Genomic DNA, 16,447 nt, shown 5'->3' with positions numbered 1-16,447 from the left:
AGGGAAAGGTTAGCTTCTCTCYGGGTGGCATCCTAGGTAGCAGTAATAGATCTCTAGCCCAAATCACACTTGACTATAGTTCTTCTGTAGACAGTCAGCTATATTCTGAATAGCTGCACTTCGACACACATCTGCAATGTTTATGTTTAATATTAGAGATCTTGTCAGAGCTTTGGCAGAGACAGATGATGATTGATTGGGTCATGTCTAGCCTCCTCCACACTGAGCTTTTGAGGGCTGAATTTTGAGTGGAGCTAAGATAACAATGTGCATGTTTGAGTCTTCTGCTCATTGGTAAGACTTTTGGTTATTGGGCTTGCCTGTTGCTGTGACCAGGATTTTTATTTATTTATTTATTTATGGCATGTGGAACTAGACATTCATTATAATACTGAAAATTATGTTCGCATAGCTTGGGTTACTAAACRGCACAGTAGAGACTTAAGTACTCCTTTCAGTTGCTTTACCTTATGTTGGGTTTGAGGAACTTGTTTTCTTGCCAAACATATGCTCTTGAGCTGTTCTGGCTTATTCAAAACAAAACAAAAAAAGTCTTTAGCTATCCTATCTGTAATGAAACATCTTCCTTCTCTCCAATTCCCCACCTCTGCACACGCTCACACTCACATACAACTTTTTGTCAACCCACWGGGAACACATTAGAGCTTATGTTCTAGCAAGATCCAGGAAGTTCCACTGATGATAACCACATCTGCAGCAGCTAGTAGTGTTTTAGCTATTATCTCTGCTAAGAGGACTTGAGATAGTAGTTAGATAATAAAATTATTTAAAGGAACCTTACTGATATCTAACTACATGCTGATTTCTAGTTTCTTGTCTTACTGATCTTTGTTTGGGACACTTAACACACAAAGTCCTTACGGTGGTGCAGCATTCTGGATGAAAGGCATGTGGTTGTACTGTCTTTCCTATGCTTGCTTGTCACCGCCATCCAACACCACCATCCTAATGCTRTGGGGTTGTTGCACTGGGTCAAGCAACCCAAAGTGATGGAATGGGGCTGGTGATTGGGCAAAGCTAATGATGGTAACTGTAACACTGGTGTCTATCTTGGTTTAATTGAACTCTTTTGCGAATTGCAGCAAAGGGGCCCTTGCTCTCAAAAGGAAGGGCAATGGACGCAGTCCACTCTGGCCCAGCCTGGGGTGTGTTTAACTGCATATTATGCCTCTTTACTGTAACTAGTATAGTGCTGAGAAGGTGGCCTTAGTGATTTCTGCTTAGTGAGCTGTCTTTGAGCTGAGGTTGGGTTGTGCTGCATGAGACAATGATCATGTTGGCTGCCTGGCCAAGAGGCACATAGTGCGGTCTCAGGGTTCAGAGTCATCCTCTTCACTGTAGTATTTTTCCCCTCCAACCTCCTTGGAAGCACCTGCACATTCTAGTACTGAGCTGCAAACTGAATATACRCTCTCTTTGGTGAAGTGCTGGTGACTAGGATCACAAGTAATGCATTTAGGGGGAGGGGAGCAAGGTGAGGAAGTATGTGAAGCATTTTGGACTGAATCAGACTTTTTTTGCCTGTTCTAGAAATGTGGGTAGTTACTACTTTCGTGTTGTTAAGATAGTTAAGCACTAGCAAACTGTTTGGAAGTGCTCAGTGCCTTACTTTAGCAGCCTTAAAATGCTACTTAGTTAAGGTCTTATTACCACTTATCAAGCCAAAATAGGACAAGTACAAAGTGAGTGGCATGGCCTGTTGAGTAGCCACTGCTTCTAAGGTGTTAAGCAACACAATCAAAATGCAGGGAGACYTTGACTGCCCTTTGAGCGCAGATTGCCAGTACAGCTGTCCAGTGTCTGGAGCTGTGGACAACAGTCTGGTCCAGATACAGCCTGAGCCAGTGTGGTTATTGCAAAAGCTTGAATAATGGAAAGTGACTCTATTCCACTGGATTTTTTCTTTAGCAAGGCCAGTCTTGGATTTGTAGCCCAGAGCATCCAGGAGTGTCCTGCCAGCCAGTGTTCACAGCTGGCTGAATGCTGACACTTCTCAGAAACGAAGGCTTGCTTCCCTGGAGTGAAAGAGCTCTGCTGCTGCTCCTCAGATGGCTGCTCTTCTTCTGTGTGTTTCATCCCTTCTGAATGACACTACAACTTGTTTTCTTTTAACTGTGGAATTCACTGGGGCTTTCAGTTTGAAGGAGACAGGACTGCCTGCTTCCTTATCAAGTTGCTGAAATGCCTAGCTAATTCTAAGGTATGATGAGTGGAAGGTATTCCTGCCAGCTCTTGCCTGTTGTAGATGGTTTGCAGGTTTTAGCTTGAATTTGTGGTTGCAGGTGGCTCTACTGAACTATCTCATGGTCTTGTTCTAGTCATGATCTTAGAAATAGAACACCCATAGCAAGCATATGTTTTTCTCAATAACCTTGTATCTTGTAAATTCAGATCCTTTAAATATGAGATACATAGACTATCCAGCAGGACCGTATGAATGTCACTATATATGTTAAAAAGTGAACTGAATGAGCTTTGCATGCAATAAGCACAAAAAGCATAGTTCAAAAGATTCAGGAAGTAGCATCTGTTTATACAGTTATCTTATGGAAACTTAATTTTTCCACTCCTCCCCTTCCGAGCTTGATGCTTAAACATGCTAGGCTTTGTATAATTTGTAAATGCATCTCTTCCAGAATTTCTGCCTCTCCTGTTGCTTCACTTCCTTTCCTGCCCCTGGGTGGCAGGTGTGTATGTGCCCTCTTTGGTGGTGCTGAGCAAGAGGCCTAGGGATGCATAGTTCGTCTTCCTTTTTTCCACCAACTCAATTTAGAATTGACATTTATCTTGTTTCCCATCCTTTCTATAGCACATGAAATCTCTCACCCACCTTTTCCTGGCTTCCATCTGTGCATCATGATATGTAATCACAGAAAGCAGCATATACATGACAGTATCTTCAAAATTACTCAGTTAAGGAAAGCTGAAGAGGAAGAAAGTTCTGACCAGAGCTATACAGTCTCCTTGGAGGTATTCGTGGAAGAACTTTATTAGAACCTATTGCAAAGGTATTTGCCCAAAGTGCAATGACAGGGTGCTATTGTAAATGGCCTCTTTAGCTTCGACGTTGTGTRAAATGTGGTCACTCTCTGCTAACATTTTGGCTTTAGCATTCAAGCTATCCGTTAGGCGTTTGCAGAAAAGCAACTGGAGACTTCTTCCCCTTGCTTTCTTGCTTCAGGAGCACAATGGAAGTGCATTGTTTTGTGCTTGCTCTTTGGAGTATTATAAACTGATTCTCAAGTTCAGGAGCAATGCGCAGCCACAGAATATTGTAGTTAGCTGTATGATTGCTGTAATAGGAAATTTGCCTAGGTCTTTACAGGTGAAAGGTCTGTGTTCATCTTAAAGGGTGGTGGAAGGGGTGATTTAAAAAAAAAAAAAGAAAGAAAGAAAAAAGAGAGAGCGAGTGAGAGTAACTGTTCTTGTGCTGGGACTCTAAAAAAAAAAAAAAAAAAAAAAAACAGGTAGCAAAGAAGAATTCTGTAACTAATTAAAAAATAGACACTTTGGAGAATTAAGTGCCCACCATGTGACTTCATTAATAAACTGTTAGCACCCCTGTTGTCATAGTGGCTGAGGTTTCTTGCAGCCACGTTCCTGCTTGTTTACTTGTGACTTGAAAAATGACCAAAACACAGCATGGCACAGTGCTATGCCTTGCTTTTTCCTTTGGGTCAGCTCTCTGCAGCTCCTGCTGAGTTGTCCTTTGCTGGCAAATGCTCTCCCTCGAGGTATGCTCCTTTGCAGAAGGRATGCCCAAAGCAATCTAGACACAAAACTGTCTCTTTGCTTCCTCTGTCGCACTGTTCTGAACTCTGGCCTGCCTGGGATGCCCCTACACTGACCCTACCCTTGGTAGGTTTTAAAGGRTGTTTGTTCCTACAGACCTACGTAAATGCGTTATTACATGTTCACTGATAAAATGGATCCTACACCCCATTTCTAGCCATTGCCTGGTAATATGTATGCAAGTGTTCTGCAAAGTAGAATTAATTGCTCAAGATCTCTGCTGAGTTATCGCTTTGGGCTTTAATAGGTAAGCCTAGTAAAATTCCGCAGCATGTTAGAGATCGTGCCTATTCACTTTGCATTTAAAGCAGTGTAGTATGTCAAATTTCCACTTCCTATTCTATCTGTGTTCACCCAAGTCCATTTGGCAGGTGTATTACTTGCTGTTTTGTGGATTTTTCAGTTTGATGACACTGGAATATGAATATTTTATATATATGTATATATATGTATATATATGTATATCAAAGTTTTTGGTTTGAGTTTGGGTGTGTTTTTTTTTTTTCCCCAAGAAGTAAACAGTAAACAAAATGTTTGGCTCGTGGCCTCCCTTGTTTGGCAGGGGTCATTGGAAGGCCATGCAAAAGCATGCTAAATCCTGCAGTGGCAAAAATTCTTAAAAGGGTTTTGAGAACATGAAATRGCAACGAGGCGGAAGGTGAGTTCCTGTGGAATGACAGCTACATGTGGAAGCAGTGAGATGCAGTCAAACCAGTGAAGAGGAAAAGTCTTTGGATTCTGCATATATTAAGGCATGTTAATTTTTTTTTCTCCTCTATGTACGCAGGAGGCAGACAGTGGAGAAGAAGAATGCCGGTCCCAGCCCAGAAGGTAAGAATATGAAYTGAGGCTTGTGGGATGCTTTTCTTGGTGAAATGTTCTACAGTTACGTTGTGTTGTTTGTTTTAACCCAAACGTGTATCATTTCTACCTACTGCTAATCTTGCAGAATTTTCTTGTCTTGACCTTATTGAAAGACTGACATGTATAACCATGACCTAGATGATGCCCCAGTAAAAGGGTTGCTGCAGCAGGCAAAAGGCAACAGAGTAAAAAGTCTAGTTACATAAAAAGTCTAGTTACACACAAAAAAATACATGGGGAACAACTGACAAAGATGTCAGATAATGTCTTCTCCAAATTGTTACTTGCATTCATGAGATGGGGTGTCAGCTGTRGCCATGTGCTGAATAAGATGGTGATACTCCACCTCTCTGTGTGTGCATGTAGAGACTTTACTTATGTCTTGGAAACAAACCCTGGGTGTTTTGTTCCTCAGCTTTCACTGAGGTCGTGTGTGTCACTTCTCAGGGCTTGATCCACCACTGGAATGGCTCTGGGTGGAATAGCTGTCTTAGTAAACTCTTATTTTGTGGTTAAAATGTCTCCCTATTGCCATCAAGCTCTGATTTGGATTATCTTAGCTAGCAGGAGTAACACAGGAGAGGCCTTAGTAATGCTGGTCATCCTCTAGCTGTTCCTCTTCATCTGCTGGTTAAGGCACTGTGTGTATCTTTGGTATTTGAGAGAAGCTGTAGTTCTTAGAAGCTGAGGTACAGGGTGGCCATAGGCCATGAGGGCGCATGCTGCTTAAAACAGCATGTTCAGTGGGTACTTARATATTCATTGCTCAACACTACTGTCTAGTAGAATGCCTACTCCGAGGATAGGAGAAGGCTGAGAAGCTACAGGAATTTCTTTTCATTGGGATTGTTTTGGATAAAGTTGTTCATTCTTGTAAAGTTTCAGTTACTTCAGGAACAACTTTTTTCTGGCAAATGCTTATCTGTTTAAAAAAAAAATCCAAACTCAGCTGCTTAAATGGTAACAAGTACTGACTCCATTTTTACAGTGTATTCAAAGTTTTAAGGGTAGATTTTTTTGAAGTATTGAAAACTGTCTCCTATCCATTAAGCAATCAAAAGAATTATTTCATCTAACCATACTGTAAACAAAGCCTGCGTGTTTAACTGGGTAACTTCCTGAGCAGCAGGAGAATTTTATGAAGAGAATAAGATCCCTTCCAGAGGGAGTAAAGGGAAAGTGAAGGTGAAATAGTTCTCCTTTTCTGAGCTCTTTGGGTGTTAATTCTCTATTTAACATTGTGTGGGTGGATGATGATGGAAGCAGTAATTTCTATTATTTGAAAGGCTTAAACAAGACATGGGCTTTGGTTTTGGGATTAACTTGAATGAAGCAGCAAAAAAAAAGTTAAGGTTGCACATTCTCATGACTTCATTGTAGTCCTGCAGTTACTGGTGTGGCTCTGGGAAAGGGACTAATCTGTTTCCTTCACTCTTCTTCCGTTACATGATGAGCTAAGAATCTTTCTTCATTTTACAACTTTCATGGCTGAGAGGAAAGCTGGAAAACACAATGCCCAAAGGTTCAAACTGAACTCGGTTGAACTCCAGTTTTTAATTTCACTCTTAGCTAGTCTTCCAGCAGTCACAAGATCAACTCATGACTTGATCTTAGGATAGACAATATATTGGAGGAGATGGGAGATACTTCATTTTTGTGGGCTTTTAGCAGCAATTCTATGTTTGAAACAAGCATTTTTTTATGTATTTTAAAATAACTTCCTGGGATAGGAAGTAGCAACCTGCTGTTGATGTGGTAATTGTAACTCTGTAACTCCTGTTGCTGGGTCAGCAACCTGAACAAGGGAAAACAAGAGRGTGGGAGTTAAGTGTATTTGATTGAAGTACCATAAATATTATTAATAGTGAAATATGGTAAGTCACCAACCTACAGTCTTGCTGTGAAGGAGTAGCAGATGTCTATAAAAAAAAAATTTGAGTACGTCTATGCAGTCCCCAGTTGGATAGCAAGTAGTGACTATTAACAGCCCAAACACTAGAAGGGCAGGGGACTGAGTTTGACTTTAAAAGAAAAATACAGTATCAGCTGCAATATAATTGAAGTTGTTCTTTGCAGCTGCCTGACATTCCTGGCTGCCTGTCTGGGCAAGGCCCAGCTGATGATGTTCTCCTGAGGCATAATTCAGGTGACCTAGCTGTGGCTGYGGTCAGTCTTGTGGGTGAGGTTTTTGTGGCTATTTTTAAAATTCTTCTGAAGAGGAGACCGTTCATCTACTAAACTCAAATAAAATGTGTTTAAACCCTATCTCTGGCTAGTATTGCTTTCACCAAGTACGCCCAAACTCAGCCTATTAACTGGGCATTGAACATGAGTTGCATTGTGGCTAAAAGCCTAGTAGGGTAATAACATAACATTTAATTTACTAAATAGGATGTTAATGCATTGAGATGCTAATGGTGAAGTCGTGGTTGAAAAGGGTTTGGCTTATGCTGTAGGCATAAGCACAAAGATGTCTTTGATGTCAAAAGACTTCTGCAATGATCAGTCTTAAAGATAATGAAGTACCAGATGCATTTTCATTCTCTTCTTCCCTGTGCTTTTCTGCCCAATCGGAGGATTGCTGTTTCAAATGAGACAAATGTTCCACATTTGGCTAGCATATGGCTAGCAATTTTTGACTAACTTCTCCTAGATTTCCGCTGTTATCTTTTCACCTTGATATATCCCATATCTTAGAGAGAAGGAGAACACATGGAAAGGACAGCAGTGTCAGCGTGCGTTACTTGTGCTTGTTGAGCAGAGGTTACGAAGAGCAACCAACCCAACACATCCTCCAAAGAGTCAGAGAGGAGTTTCAAATATGAGCTTAAACTTGTAGGTAGGTACATCAAGGAGGTCATACCTACAATAATTTTTCTGGGCCCTGACCTGTTCATGCTCTTTAAGATGTATCACCACAGAGCACTGTAATTGCATGGACTATCTCAAGTCTCATGGAGATTCACAGACCACGTGAAAATGCTGTTAAACTTAAACCTGTTCTGCACAGCAGTCCAATGACATGACAAGTCTGCGCTTGCCTCTTTGGAGCTTGCCTGCATGAAAAACATACAGTTCGGTCAATCTACTTCCCCAGCATTGTCTGTCCCTGAAGTTCTCTCCCAGAATGTTTGCTCCTTATTTAGATGCTGTTTAGATGCATTTAGATGCTCTGTGAATTATCAGAATACACTTAAAGCTCTTCTCCAAAAGATGGAAAGAGTTATTAGGTTTGCGGAAAGGGAGTTTGCCTGTACTCTGCATTTATTTGTTCCAGAAAATACTGTTTCAAATACCTTCCAAAACTTTGTAGCAGTACAAAGGAATGGTTTATTTTTTCTGTGTGAGAGAAATAGTTGGGTATAGTCAATTTACCCTTAACTTCTATGGAGACCTCTGTTACTGAAAACCTCAGCAGTTTAATACTGCAAATACCTGAAACAGAGCAAATAAGTAAAAATGAGCTCGTCTTCCCCACTCTAAGCTATTCAGGATTTTCCCTCAGATACCCTAGCCCCGCTCCAAAGGAAGCCCAGGAAAGTCTCTGTTCCCTGCAGTAGCTGTGATCAGGCTTGTAGTCCATGGATGAGGTCTCAGAACCCCTAACGTGGGCTCCAAGATCTTGCTCTGCAGTTTCCCATCAAGCCAACCCATGTCTTCTCTGTCTAACTTTTGGCTAGTAGGACTCGTATAGACCTATCAAGTGAGCAGATATACTGAATAATCTATTTTTCTTACCTTCATGGTGATCTAGCCGCTTCTATTATGGTTTTGGAGGCTGTTACAGCGAGCTGGCCTACTTACCTCTCCCTGTGTCTCCAGACTTGCTGCTGCTCTAAATAGACCTTTAATGGAGTATCTGTTTTTACAATCTCTCTACATCATGCTTTTGTTAACTTACCTGAAATGCATGTTAAACTTTCTAAGTTGTGTTTACATCAACTGACGTATTAATGTTTCAATTCTTGTGTGTTCTTTGTACCCAAGGTTGCAAGGATTCAGCATCTTTGTTTTGCTGACAAAGGAAATCTCCAGGGCCCTGAGGCAGTAGTGTTGCTGCGGTCTGCACTGGATTTGTTGTCTGTTAGTTGCTTTCAGAGTTTAGGTTTAAAATGGTGCCTCCATTTCTATACTCTCTGTGAAGTTGTCACTTGTGYGCCTTGAAACAGCGCTAGCTGCTGAAATGCAGCACTTGAGGCTGCACAGGAACTGCTGCATGCAGAGCTGAGTAAGCTGTATGGCCTAGCAAGGCTGCCTTAATACTTCAGCAGAATTCTTTGAACTTTTATGGTCTGCCACTTGGTCAGCCTAAAGTCCATTTGCATGGCTAAAGCTCATTCCCTGAGGAGCTTGTCATTGCCTTGAAGTGGCATAGAAAGCATGCTTTAAATMAGGGTATTCTGTTACCTGGAAATGCTCTCAAAAACTGCTTGTCCTCCCCTCCTCAGATACAGAGGCAGAAAGGAAAAGGTGTTTTGGTTTTAAGCCTATTGCAGTCTTAAGTACACTTACCTTCTGGTTTGTGGGGGATTTCTAGTTTGTTTTTGTTTTTTAGTTAAAATAGTTCCTTCCAGGAGTGAACTGGGAAGRAAGGAAAATCAGATTATTGCTATGATAACAGTTGATGTGCCAAGATGCCTTAAGGTTTCAAGCTGTGAATATCTTTGTTTTAGGAGTGGAAGACCACAGTTTAATGCAGAAGCTTATAGTTAATAACAGTATAAAAGTTGCTTTTAAGTATCTTGATAGTAAATATAATTTGCACATGTGTTTCTTTGTATAGGGCAACAGCTCAGTAAATTGTAATCCTACTTTTTGAATCTTAAACTGAAACTCATGGTAGGCTTCTTACTACAAGTTTGAGGTTATGGCAGATGTGTGCTAGCTACTGAAAGAGAAAGAAAGGGGATTCCACGATCTGGAATTGATGGTACTTCAAAAGCCTCACTTACAGCCTGCACTGAGGTGTGTGATTCTTCAGTATCTCGTGTCTATGGCGACCTTTGAAGATACATATCATTGCCATTTGATGCTCCCTGTGGTAGGCTTCTGACACTTCTAGTTATCCTTAGTGCATATCTTGTGTTATAAGAGACTTCCAAAAACCATGTGCTGTAGATTCTAACAATAAAACCTCCSTGTGCTTCCTCAGCTTGCTGCAGCGGCTGCCAAACTGTTATTTTGTTGGCACTTGAGCTGTAGTTGGATCTTCGAAGGGCTGCGCAGGACAATTTAACTCAGATCCTGAATGAGAGAGAATGGAGTGTTGTACAGAAGAGCTTGAATTTATCCATGCCAGAGATTACTAAGCTCCCAGAGTATGAACTTTCTTTAGAACTACTTCCTGAACTCATCTATCTTTCCTTTTGGTGACAATTTAGCATCCCTGTGGCATTTACTACAACTGCCTGTGGAGAATATAATTATGAGATAAAGTACAGATCTGTTGATCTGCCAGCTCTGCTAACCATCAGGAAAAGTTCTGTGGACCACACACCACACGATAAGAAAGCAGATCTGTGGTCTTCCTTTTTGAATGCCAGTTGTCCTCTTACCAAACTGTGAGCAAAGGCATAATGTATAGCACTCGTAGAAAAATCTGCATTTATGAGATTACAGGTATCTGCAGGTCTAATTTGCTTCAAATTCTGTCTGTGGTTGCAACATGTTCAGTCCAGTCTGCTGATTACTTACCTGTGGATCACAATAAGGCATAGATGATTTACACAGTGAGACTTGATCCTCACTGCCGAAGGATCAAACAGATTAATATAGGCTGCTGCATTACTAAATTACAAGGTAAACATATGGTGTAGCAGGGAGCTTGCTCAAAACATAGAGGCTTATGAAAAGCGTAGTAGTTTCTCATTYTAAATGTGTGAGTAGAGGAGAATGAGGAGCAAAGCAAAGACAAACTTGGAAGTAAAAGGAATGAAGTTAGGTCATATCCTCCCGCTACTGCGAGGGTCTACTTGAAAGTGAGTGAGCCCAGAACAGCTGCCACTGTGCACTTGTGCTCCTTCTCCAGAGGTTAGCAAAGGAGTGGCTAAGCACCTGTAAGGATGCCACATACATGTTTGTGTCTGCTACTGAGCACAAACTGGGTGCTTTAGGCTAGGGAACTTATGTGGAGGAAAGATTGCTATTGTAAATGCAAAGGGAGGATCCAAAATAGCAATTTTAGTCACTCATATTTTGCTAAGGGGCCCTAACCTGAGAGAGTTAAACATGGATTGACTCTTAGAGTTTGTGATCTGCGTGGATTTCAGGCATGTTTTGAGGAACTGGGCCAGAGTTTCTGGCACCTGATGCAAAGATACCAAAGAGCTGAGTGGCAACAAAAACATGTATTGAAAGAAGTAGTTTCTTCAAAGCTCTTCTTGAATATCTTAAGTTTTACATGGAAAACAACTGTCAAGGAAACCTGCTGTATTAAACATTTCAAAAAAAATGGGAGCAGGAGAAGGCGGCAGCCATGCAAGATGATGCTTCAGCAACAGTGTGTTTTTTTCAGCACACTACCCCTGTCCAACATTGGTGTTGCTTGTTAAGACTAGAGCAATAATTCAGCGTGTGTCCCTCTTCTAYGGTGCTCAGGTCCATTTAATGTTCTTTACTTCTGCATCTGTGCAACAGGTGTAGTTGAACGCTGACCTCTCTGTTTAAAGACCTCTAAGATCTAATGATARGTAAAATACAGCAATTGGGTGTGTGTTTTTGTGAGGGAAGGGTTTAATGAAGTGCTAATATTGCAAAATAGGTGTTGGATTCTCAACTGAGAAGCTTCATCATTGTTCAGGATAGGCAGCTGACCAAAGGGGCTTTAAAAGCTTGGACTTGTTCTTTCTGCGATGCTTATCAGCCTACCCCTGTGCCTGCCTGGTTCTTTGTACAAGGACTGAAAACAGAAATGCTCTTAGACAGCTTAAATAACCAAATTTAGAATGTGGCTTCCTGTTCTGACTGGTTCTTCAGGATTTGAGTGGTTTTGCATACCTTCTCTGTTCTTGCCTCCCCCCTCCTTTAAAAAAAATAGATACGGGCTATTTCTACTTATTTTGTTAAATTTTCCTTATTCTGTGTAGTAAAGCTGGTGTATGTACATGCTGCCTTGGTGGGTGGTATGCCCCTTGATCACTGGAACAGCTTATTTCTTTGCTATGCTCAGTATCTCATCCTGCCCTACATGTATTGGCTTATGACCACTGCTGCTGAAATGGCTTTGTTTTTCCTGATAAAATGGACAAAGTAAATGCAGTTGTCTTGATGTGGCTGTGCTAAAAATGGCCAGAAGACTTTTACTAAACCAAGTTCTCCCTCTGAAGTGCAGCTCTGCAGGGGGCAGTGGTAGAACACAAGAGCAGGAGGTGCTGGCTGGCTCCCAGCGGTTTGGTCTCTACCTGTTTACGGGTTTGGTGCTGTGATTTAAGGGTCTCCCAAGATAAGTCATCTGTTTGTACTCTTAATCCACTCAGACTCATCTGCAGGCTCAGTTCATCACTGAAGGCGACGTGACCTCAGAGCGATGGGATGAGTTAACTGACCCCTCACTGGAGCAGGAGGAACGTGAGATCCTTTGACCCTCAAGAACAGCTGGAGTGTGACACCATATTCTTAAAAGCTACTTCTTGAGACCCCTTTTCTCTGTCTGGTCTGATGCTGAGACAGCTGTCTGTGTGGGGAAAGACTGAATATAGCTGCCACAGAGGAAAACAAAGCACTCTGCCCCACCTATGCACACGGAAATGAACTTGCTACCTCTGATCTCTTTGGCTGTGCCTGCATGACTCTAGTGCTAGTCTCTGAAACCATGGGGAGCTGTGATGCTTTGTTTTTAAAATTCTCTAGCTTTTCACAAATGACACCGGAAGCAGCTGCTCAACAGTAAAGAACAAACTTCCCATGTGCACAGTAAAGGGGAAAAACAGGCACTGCAGTAACTCATTTGGCTRTGAAGAGAGGATGTGATGGTGGGTTTTTGTTTGCCTAATGCAGCAGCTTCAGTATTTTTCATAATCCCTCTAAAAAGTGTAGAGAGATGTGGGTCTAGGTTCTGCATTGCTTCCATCTATTAACACTGTGGTGGGTAATAGTTTTAGGCCAATTTTTCTATACACGACAATATCCCTCTGTTCCTCTTACCTTGAACATGACTAACCTTACACCTGTAGACATTCAGTAAGTTCAGCCCTTCTGTGCTGGAGGAAGAGAAAAGCATTTCTCTGCTTTTATAGGGAGTACCTGGACTTTAGTCCAAATAGATTTAAAGTTAATACCCAACCTTTCACACCCCTGGAGTAAGTGTCTAGAAARACTGTGATAATATATCACATTCCTTAGGGCTTTTCGAAATGAGACAGGAGAGGAGCACAGAAAGTGTGCTGGCAGGCATAAGTTGTAATTTTCAAGAAATGAAAAGAGGTCCCAGAACCCCGATGTGGGGCTGAGATTATGCTACACTAGTGGAACATGCAGAACAGGAGAATCTGTGCTCCAGCATTAATCATCTTAACATGTGAGCAGACACCCAGCAAACCCCTGTGGGATAGGGGTGGGGGGAATATGGTGACACTGGCACTTCCGTGTGGCCTGACAAGAAGCAGCCATTCAGCCTTAAGCTGTTGATCTTGGGTGGAAACATTAGCTTGATTAATGCCCTCTTTGCATGTGGACCATGTGTGTGGTGGACAAGGCTCTGCGTCTTGCTGGAAGCTTGCTTTCTGCATGCATCAAATCTGTGTATGTTGATGYAAAACCTGACTATGGTGGCTCATGCATTTTTACTGATTGCTTATGTACTGAGGCCTCAACTGTAAAGGGAGCATCACATCTGCAAGCCACTAGCCCTGTGCAGAACACGGAATTCCTCTATTAGATCATTGCAGGATCAAAACATGTTAAAAGGCACAAGGAAAGTGAAGAAGCCAAAGTTATGATGTAATCTACCATGACTGTTCAGCTTTAAAATAAAGATAGTGGAGGGAAGAGGATGGCTATATGAATAAACTTTATCTTTTCAGCCTTGCTGTGTCTGCCAAAAAGCACAATGAAAGTCGATGCATTGATGTTCTCCCCTTACCCCTAAAACTTCTCTTCMGAGGCAGCTGATGGGCAGCTCCTGGTCAGACATCCGTAGCAGTCCCCATCTCAGGTTTTCCTCTTGAGACTTCTGTAGCTGGTTCAAGCTGCTAGAGCAGCTGGTTTGGTTAGCTTTACAAGGATTTGGGGTGTGTGTGTGTGTTTGGTTGTGTGTGTGTGTCTTGCATGGTGCATGCAACTAGTTTATTAGACTATTCAGTGTTCAAAGGTTAAATGAAATCCTGCTGCCCAGCGAGCGCAGCGCTGCACTGACAGTGCCGATACTGCGTTGTTTACTGCCGGCCTCTGCAGCAGGCAGCGTAATGCTGCTAATCCTGTGACCTCCTGGGGAGGGCTAAATGCAGACCTAAAACTCGGACATGCCCTGTGTCCCTTTTTTCCCCTGCTGCAAAATGTAACTTTGTGCCCTGCATTGGGAAGCAGTTCAGGCCCTAGACAGACTTATTTACATCTTGTTGTACACTGATTAATGCCTATGCTCATATGCTCTACTGCAACTTGGTAATGATGTAGATTGTTACCTGTCATCACTTCAAAGTCGGGTACTTTAAGCTCTTCATGTGTTTGTCCCAGCCGAGTGCATCTGCTTATGGTGAAGAACAGCAGTTTGTTGACTGTGTCCTGCTGCCTTCAGCTCCATCTTGTCCAGCTTCCCAAAGCCTCTTTCCCCATGCCTGCTCCTTGCTTACTCCTCRTGCACACTGGTGGATCAGGTTATTTGGTTGATACTTCTGCCCGTGGTTAAACGTAGGGGGTGGCTTGCACAAAGAAATAGGGTTGTTCCTTAAGTCTGGTTRAAGTGGGATGTGAAAATAGTGCACACTATACAAATGAGCAGTGGGAACTGAAATGCTAATCTGACTAACACRTTGCCTGAAGGCAATGTCAGGCCTAGTATTTCAATCTTTGTGGCAACATGAAGGGATTCAAATACCTTTTATTAGCACAAAGCTGACTATATGAACCTACCTGAGATTTCCTACTTCTGCTTTTCTAAAGTCTGAAAAAGAAAAAAGCTGGAATATTTCTGTCCTTGTTTGGTCTCTCAGCATATGGAGGTGGAGTGCCAGATTGTATTAATCCAGGGCTAATTCATTTACAAATCTATTATCCATATGTTATGGGTAGCTGCTTTAGGAGTACTGCTTACAGTTAATCACTACCCTTGTTTTTTGCAGTTTGTAAGGGCTTGCTTTTGTAGTGTTAGTTGCATGTAAGAAATCTGACACCTGTCTGGACARTATCTTAAATGCATTTAGCCTTAAGGGCTTTATTCAGGTATTGTGCAAGTTATTAATTAGAATGGAACAGAAGTTCTGGGTTTGTTTTGCTCTCTATGAACGTGTGGTATGTGTTACTACCAAATATGAGGTTCTTGCCAGTCTCTTGACCTCTGGAAGCATGTGTTTCTCTAATGTCCTAATTTTTCCATTGATTCTTGCAGCTGACTTAATTTATGTTTAATAAATGATTTTTTTTTCTTTAGCATTGCAGCAAGCTGGCACTAGGTGATCTTTCTTCTTCTTTTCTTTTTCTTTCTTTCTTTTTTTTTTTTTACAGCTGTGAAGAACCATTAGCAGAGATGTGCTCTTGGCTGTATAAGATAACATTGCTTAAATTAATGCAACTGAACCGCAGAATCATGAATTCTGCTTTTTGTCCCTTTCCTTATGCAACCTCAGTGTGGACTTGGTTGAGGCCTTTCAGACAAGCATGCTTCTCTATGCTGTCCGAACTGAAGCACTTGCTATCACAATATGGGTTTGTGGGTTTGAGGTTTTTTTTTTGGGGGGGGGCAGTTGTTTGTTTTTTAACCTCTGCTTCTTTGCAAGTTATAATTAACAGTTAGAAATAAACTCTAGATGGAGCTGGGGACTCGAACAGCATGCTTCCTTTTGGCTTCTGGTTCAACTACCTGATCATAGCAGCATCGCAGCAGAACTGCCCATGGCAGGTTTTGTTTTGTTTTGTTTTGTTTTTTAGATAGGTCGATAGCGTTAATGCACGTGCTCCACTCTCATTCAAGCTTCTTCAACCTCCAACTGAGTTTAAACCAAAATCCTCTTCAGTGATAACTCACTTGTGTGTATTGCTGAGTCTGAGCACGGGCCGTGCCTGGAGCACAGTTTGGAATAGCATCTTCCTCGCGCGCCCTTTCAATGCTGGGCCTTCCCGCGTTCCTGGGGGAAACGCACRGCCGAGCTTCCCCTGCTTCTCCGTTGTTTTCCAACCCTCCTCGTTAAACYCGCTCACGGTAATGGTTCGAGAATGCAGATCTGGAACAGACAGATTCTGCTTTCCTGCTGCCCCGTCTGCAGAACTGGATTAAGCAAGCTGCCCCTCCACCTCTCTCCCCAGCTATAACTACATTGCACTCCTCACCCAGCACAAAGTAACATCTGCATTCCCAGCAGCCGGGGGCTGAGTTTTTTTTTTTTTTTTTTCTCCTGTGTTTTAAAGAACTTCCTTTCTCTCTTTGCTCCCGAGGGGTGATGGAGCTAAAGCTTGAATAGCTTTGAAAGGCAGCTGCTTTTCTCCTCCTCTGGCAGCAAATGAGTTATCAAATCTCCGCCGAGGAAGGTTCCTGCCAGAGAGACGCTTTCCTGCAGGAGAGAAGGCTCTTTCCCAAGCACCAGCGCTGCCGCCCTTCCGCGATGCGCGTCGCCAGGCC

At 42.2% G+C, this 16,447-nt stretch overlaps 1 protein-coding gene across 1 annotated transcript in view; it reads left to right on the top strand.

The window, feature by feature from the left end:
* Positions 1 to 16,447, top strand: part of SSH2 (slingshot protein phosphatase 2) — a 102,702-nt gene that overhangs the window by 30,456 nt on the left and 55,799 nt on the right. The window contains exon 2 of the mRNA XM_085301255.1: positions 4,601 to 4,644. Within this exon, the coding sequence (XP_085157381.1) occupies positions 4,601 to 4,644 (44 nt within the window). The remainder of the gene's footprint in view (positions 1 to 4,600; positions 4,645 to 16,447) is intronic.

The sequence above is a fragment of the Rhea americana genome, unplaced genomic scaffold (assembly GCF_003343005.1).
Source record: "Rhea americana isolate MKP2758 unplaced genomic scaffold, rheAme1 scaffold_175, whole genome shotgun sequence".
NCBI classification, from domain to species: Eukaryota; Metazoa; Chordata; class Aves; order Rheiformes; family Rheidae; genus Rhea; species Rhea americana.
The sequence above is the reverse complement of the archived record's forward strand: the minus strand, read 5'-3'. Positions and strand labels throughout refer to the sequence as shown.